Raw genomic sequence first — 6,679 nt, 5'->3', positions numbered from 1 at the left:
AATAACTCACTGTAATTTATTTACGGTAGACTGAATATTTACAACATAATTTCCGGGTAATTTTTAGGAAGCGGTCACGGTGTGATTTACTGGCCTGTTTTGCAACTACGATGTGTTTGACCGTCTAGGGAGCAATCATCTCTATTCCTAATATAGCAGTTGGTGAATAGTCCGCTGGTGTTTTTTCGCTTTTTTTTTTTCGTCTCACCATTTTCGTTGGTTTTATTTCGTCTCCCTCCCACCTGCCTTTTCGCTTCACCACCCACATAAATCCATCAGATTAGTTACCATATATTCGTGCTTGATCTGGCAGGTGTCGATTCAATTTAATCATGTAAATATTTGATAATTAAGAATTCAAAAATAATACCATATACAGAAGATCACCTTTCAAACAAATCACCTTCCTCTCCGATTTATTTCTCCCACCGATCTCCTTCCATACTAATAAAGTATGCATTACATTCCTAACGAAGAGAGAAAATAAAAAAAGAACCCCCACCCGCACGACCCCTCCCACGCCTCCAGTGCGCCGCCACCCGTCACCACGTTGCTGCGCCGCCACCCCCCACCTCCAGTGCGCCGCCTCCAGTGCCCAGCCACCCACCGCCACGCTGTTGCGCGCCGCCGGGCGCGGCGACGGCGATCTCCGGCCAGATCCGGCTGAAGAGGCGAGTAGGAGTTGGATCCTGTTCAGGGGACGGTGTGGAGATGATCTAGGAGGCGCGGGAGGAGGTCCAGCGGCGGGGTTAGCGTCGCCAGCCACCACGCCGACGCCCACCCTCGCACCGGCATCACATGAGGCAAAAAATCGCATAGACGCTCCTCCTCTCCCGGACAAGGTCTCAAAAGAGACGCCGCCGCCGATCTGGGGATACGCCGTCGCAGATCACCAAGACGCGGCTGTCGCGGACCACCAGGACGTCAGCAGCGGCGGCGCCTCAGATACGTCATGGACCAGGACGCGGCCGTCGCCGATCAGGAACAGGACACTGCTGTCGCGGATCCCAGGACTGCCGGCGACGCCGCCTCAGATACCCACACCAACCGCCAGCCGCTGCCCACCACATCGACCAGCTCCAAGGTTTGTTCCTTCTCCTCTTCATACCTTTTCTCACCAACGAGCAGCACGAGGATGCAGCAGCGGCCTGCTAAGAAAGAACCAAAGGCCCCTGTTCGTGCATCTCTTTCTATGTATGTGGATAAATGGGAGGCTGGGTTATGCAGTCGAGTTGTTTGATAAAATGTGCACAAAGAGCATGATCCATGGCTCTGTTTCTTCATGATTAATTTCTTCCTATCTTGAGATGCACATGAACATTTTTCAGATGGTGGTATGCGGTTTTCTTGGCAGCGGCGTCGGGATCAGGCTCCAGTTCCCCCTACCCCACATTGTTGTTGTTGTTGCTGCTGCTCCAGTTCCAATTCCAGCGAGTGCCAGCGATGGGGATGCTCGGATCGCAGTCCCTGCTCTCATTTTCCTCCAGCCTCTGGTAACCCTCCTCCTCACCCGCTTCGCCTAAGCGGGATTCATAGGTTAGTTTAGTTTGGAAGTGTTTACTGGGCTTGTATGTTTCATTCCTAACATGCTAGCTCCTGCCTAAACACGCATTAGAGAATCTCATGTATGTAATAGAAGATACACAAATGTGGTTTTCCAGGGAGCATCAGCTACGTCTTATGTGGGGATGAACCGAGTGATAGGAAAATATTTTTTTGAATGCAATGGGAAGGCGAAAAACGACACGCCTTGGTGAAGCAACTCTGAGATTCGGTAAGGATAATCAAGTCTGCAATCAAATCCAAAAGCAGGGGCAGAGAAAAACGTTAAAAATACTTTTTAGCTATTGATTGAAGTGACCGGTAATTAGTAGCAGGAGCAACAGTTGTAGTAAGAACCTACCTAGGCATATTTTCTCTCTTTCCTATCACATGGCCCAGTGAACAATCAGATGGATAAAACTGATCTTGTTTTGTGCATCATGGATTTTCCTCAACTGAATGAGTAGAAACATAAGTGTGTAATGTAGTAGCCCCTCAATTCCATTGTTATAAATATTATAGTTTGTCAATCCTGCTGACCTGATCGTAACAGTTGTTTAAAAGGAAGTGATCACATCACTATTTAGATTTTACTTTTTTTTAGTGCTTGAACATAAGATTAGTTTGTCCCCCTTCTTTTTACCCTTCATGCTAACATAATAAATACATATTTGAACTGAATTGGTTGTATTACATATGCCACGAAGGTTGTTGCCACTTGAAGCTCGATTTCCATCAGCCCCTCTTTCAATTCACTTGCATCGTTTCAGCTTTGCATTGTACTTCTTTGACGAATTACCTCATCCAATTGGCTTTAATTCGGAGCATCAATCTTACTAATTATCATTGCCTTAACTTTCCATATGAACCTCTTACAGGAAACAAGGACTCCTATTTGTCTGTAGAGCATGTGGAGCTGTTGGGCAAGCAGAGTTCTATCTGGGTATTCAGGTAGCTGAGGATAACAGGGAAAAGGAAAATCTCCAGGCTATCATGCATACCATGCACCTCTAAGGCTCGTGCTGTGAGGTCAGTTCAATTTTAATCTCTGGTAATTTAGTGTATTCTCAGACCAGTCAACCATTTATAGTTTTTCTAACTCACCTTTGTAAATATTTGGCACCACAACACTACGTAGTTTCTATGTTTTAGCTTTGAGTTGTCAATTTTGTAACTTTGCAGTATTTCCTTTGATTTTGGCGTGTATAAACTCATTTTTAATTTTGCGGTGTTCCTCCGATTTTGGTCATGAGTCGAACAACTGAGAATTCGAGAACCAAGTTGCCGCTTATCACTTCAGGAGAAATAGGTTGACTAAACCTATTGACTGTTGTTGTCTTAGTCGCTTGGATCTTGGGTTCATTATATCTTATATTGTTGTGAGCTATTTCTGATGCATTTTGTGATATTTATATCATAGTCTGTTCCGAGCTTCATAGAAATTTCTAAGGAATGAATAGATAATGGCATGCAAAGTTTAACTGTAATTATAAGTTCATAAGGTTTAATAGGTTCAAATATTGGTAGCACAATATCCGATGTTGTCATGATGGCGCTTCTGATTATATGCAAGTGCCTGGTTTTCATATACTCTCCTTGTGCTGAAGCTTTAAATACCTAGACCCTCAGTTGCCAGGGAAATAGTTTGCCAGGCTGAAACAATCCAAACTTGCATAGAATCTATCGAGAGTAATCTGGTGATGTCCTTCAGAGAGCTTGCCTATCTATTATCCCATGACGAGTTAAGTATCTTTGGATCCGAGCTTCGCCGCCCAGACCGTGTGATACCCGGCGATTTCATTAGCCAGTGGTTCATGGTCCATAAACTTATCACTTGCCGCTCGCCTTCAGTAAGATCCTCCTCGCCGACGCGTTCATTGACGAGGTGTCCATTCGTAGTTTTTTGCCCACTTTGTTTGTTCCTGGCCCTCATTGTCGCCGCCAGCACGATGTCGTGTCTGGCCGCTTGATTCATTCGATGGTGGAGGCGGGTTCAATTCTTTTTCGTCTTTCATTTTCTCCCCTTCCCATGTTCCTCTGCGTTTCTTTTCTTTTTCGGAAAGAAGTGAACGTGTTAGGTATGGGATGCCGAACCACGGATGGACGGGGTTAGCGCCTCGAGGAAGCGACGGTTCTGGTTCTAGGGAGGAAGAGACATGCCAAATCTTTCCAATCCCCACGCATGTGGCTTTGCTGATTTCGATTAGCCTCCATCTCGCTGTTGGGATGGGGATGTTTAATGGATCCTTGCTTCTCTCGCTTCATGTGCATCCATCCCGTCCTCCTGTATGTACGTCGTTGACTCGTTTTCCGAGTCTAACAGAGAATTGTCTCTGTGTATGTGCAATCTGCAGCGTACTTTGGGGGAGGAGTACCACCCATGGATTGATCCTTCGCTGGCAGGGCCGGGGCCAGGCCGGCGGTCATGTCTTTCGGGTTGGCGGCGAGGGAGGAGCAGCAAGGCAAGCTCACGTTACCCAAGTAGCAGGCCTCTTGTGTCCTGAGTCCTGATGCCACGGGTAGCTGGAGCTGATGTTGCCCTTGGTTTATGCACGATGTATGTTTTGCCTGCCAGCTTTTTTGATTGGTCCATCTATGTTGTGTGAGATCGTTTGGTGCTGAGAGCCATGGTAGCGCTAAACATGTTCTTGTTGCATATTGTTTTGATTTCTTTAAATGAATATTAGGCATAGCAGTGGCCGAAGGCGGCCGGGTTCTTGCACCTATCGGAGCTAGAGGATTCCGTCGCTTAAGCCAATGGGTGGAAGTCCTTCTTTACAAGCAGCAGCTCCACAATCGCCTTTGCCATTGATGTCAGTGAGTCAGCTAGATCAAGTTGCCTTCTTGCAATTACCGCCCTTGTTGTTTCTTGTGTTGCTTTTCAATGGGATTGCTTGCCTGGTGTATTGCACTTTAGGTATGTAGCCCAGGTTTCCCATATGTAATGTAGATGCTAGAAGCTCAACCTCGTGTACATGGTTTTGGGGAGGAGATCAAGTCAGCAGCTGATTGAAAAGTTCAGAGATGAGAATGACAACTACATGAAGAATGTTATAAGTGGAATAGACAAAAGAAATTATGTTTTCCTTACTGATGCCTGCATGCAAGTATCCTAACCTTGGCACCTGCATTACTTTATGTAGATGCAAATATCACGAAGCCACCAGCATAAGGGTATATTTTGTTTAATTCGGATTAATTTCTTATGATGTGCCTTTGAGGTCATTTATATTGGCTACGATTGGTGTCATTTATCTGTTCTTATGTGATAGTTAATATTTTATTAAGATTAGGTTAAAAAATTAGTCCAGATTATATTTCTTTGAAAGAGAAAAATGCCAAGGTTGATAAATGCCCAAGATAGGTGCTTGCGTGCTTCATCCTTCATGCTTCAAGTATGCCCTTCGGTAGGAGACTTGCCTCCATTTGTTTCTCCAGAAGATGAGGCTGGATGAGAAAAATGTGCATTTTCGGTACCTTTTGCTTCAGATTCAGAAGAAACATATGGTGCTTTTTGTTCTATACTCGGTTCATGTCTTATCATTTCACGTATCTTTTCTCTGAACTATACATGATTGTTTGGTCGTTAGAAATTTCACAACATTAAATTCTAGGAAAATTCCACTACAATCTTTACTACTACTGAAAAGTGTGTAATAGTGAGAGAATAATAAGCAGCACGTCCAGCTGCTATAAAACAGAAGTGTTAGGCGACGTAACAGAAGTGCTCCTAAGCGGCGTGTCCGACTGCTATTCTACGGGTCAGACGAAGATCTTGGCGCTATGGCGTGGCAGGATGGTGATCAGCGGCATGGAGGGAGAGCACCGCAGTCGGCAGCAGCACGGCTGGTTGATCTGTGGCGGCGCAAACAGAGAGATTTGCGACGCGGCATGGCATGCTGGTGTGTAGCAGCATGGAGGGAGAGCTTGGCTGTCGGCAGCAGCTCCGTCGACTGATATGCAGCTACAAAGAAGTTGGACTGGAAAGCATAGCCCGTGTGCATGACATCCAACCCAGTGGCATCATGCCTAGCTAGGTAAGCTTCTCATTTGTTCCAATTCTTGCACATAGTCTTTTTCTTCCTGAACCAGCAAAAAGAGTTTGCCTTGATTACGAATAATAAAGCTTTAAAAGCTGATGTCCACCGCGTTTATCTTGCTACTGGTGGTAATGTGTACAAGTATGTTTATCGGACCTATACTTTTACCATAGTTTCAAAATATTTGATGTAAATAACTATACATGGTACAAGTACTCGAAACTGACCTGGTGTGATAATGTATCACTGCTGCAGTGTGCAAACGACGTGTTTTTTCATTATATTTTAGTTTTATTTATCTTGTAAAATTTATAGTTAAATTATACATTATAATGATTGGTTTTCATGGTCAGAGGTAGACATGGTCGAGTGGCCACGGGGACAATGGGGGAGGTAGCGTATGAGGAGTTTAAGAAATGGGGACAAGCGATATTTTAGTTAATCAGGGCTCTATTAGTTTGAAGTTTTATCTTTGTTATGGTAAAAAATTAAGGTTAGATTAATATAATGAAAATATTATTGTGAACTGATAAAATTTCTATAATTTCTACAAGTACGAGGTCAAGCATGAAAGTGCAACGAGAAGAGGGGTGGGGATAAGATTTGATATCGTTTGGTCTTCTTGCAAGGAGTGCATGGTTATGAAGAAATAATAACTGTCAAGGCTGAAAGAACAAGAGAGAATAAGTTCTATTAATGTAAGGATGAAAACCACATGCCACCTTTTCCAACACATTTCTGAATTGGGATAATTATTCGATTGCTGTCTTTTTTTAATTCCGTGGCAATGCACAGACATTCAACTAGAAAATTCATATTTATAGGTTAGTCACCCACCTTTTTCATGCTATTTACATATTTGCCACTTGTTAGCAAGTTTGCATATGATGCTGGGAAATTCAACATAGGGAAGTGAACATAAGGACATGGAAATGTTACACTTCGAATATGATAGAAACTCAAAATCCAAATAACAAATTAGTTGCTCTGTCAGTCGGTAAGCATGAAATGTAAGCCTCCTAGATAAGATATTAGCTCTCCCAATTCTTGAGGCTGGAAATACAAGCATCCTTGTAAATAAGATATTACCTATTTTC

General features: G+C 43.8%; 1 protein-coding gene across 2 annotated transcripts; it reads left to right on the top strand.

Annotated features, from left to right (window-relative positions):
• Positions 1–587: 587 nt before the first annotated feature.
• Positions 588–4,777, top strand: LOC119343515. Of its 2 annotated transcripts, XR_005166131.1 has the most exons (5): positions 588–1,084; positions 1,329–1,536; positions 1,662–1,774; positions 2,421–2,571; positions 3,897–4,777. XR_005166131.1 is itself a non-coding variant. In XM_037614433.1 (4 exons), the coding sequence occupies exons 1-3, from the start codon at positions 953–955 to the stop codon at positions 1,755–1,757; spliced, it is 393 nt and encodes a 130-aa protein (XP_037470330.1). In that variant the 5' UTR covers positions 588–952; the 3' UTR covers positions 1,758–1,774; positions 2,421–2,763. The 2 variants fall into 2 exon arrangements, 1 of the variants encoding a protein (XP_037470330.1); XM_037614433.1 differs by lacking the exon at positions 3,897–4,777 and having other exon boundaries at positions 1,329–1,493; positions 2,421–2,763.
• Positions 4,778–6,679: the final 1,902 nt, after the last annotated feature.

Source organism: Triticum dicoccoides, unplaced genomic scaffold, assembly GCF_002162155.2.
Source record: "Triticum dicoccoides isolate Atlit2015 ecotype Zavitan unplaced genomic scaffold, WEW_v2.0 scaffold130788, whole genome shotgun sequence".
Taxonomy (NCBI): Eukaryota; Viridiplantae; Streptophyta; class Magnoliopsida; order Poales; family Poaceae; genus Triticum; species Triticum dicoccoides.
The sequence above is the reverse complement of the archived record's forward strand: the minus strand, read 5'-3'. Positions and strand labels throughout refer to the sequence as shown.

What these genes read in the sequence shown, in the direction of transcription:
- LOC119343515 (XM_037614433.1), top strand. Translation starts at nt 953, where the DNA reads ATGGACCAGGACGCGGCCGTCGCCGATCAGGAACAGGACACTGCTGTC. An exon ending in CCACATCGACCAGCTCCAAG is followed by an intron (nt 1,085 to 1,328) that starts GTTTGTTCCTTC and finishes AACATTTTTCAG; the next exon opens with ATGGTGGTATGCGGTTTTCT. An exon ending in TCATTTTCCTCCAGCCTCTG is followed by an intron (nt 1,494 to 1,661) that starts GTAACCCTCCTC and finishes GTGGTTTTCCAG; the next exon opens with GGAGCATCAGCTACGTCTTA.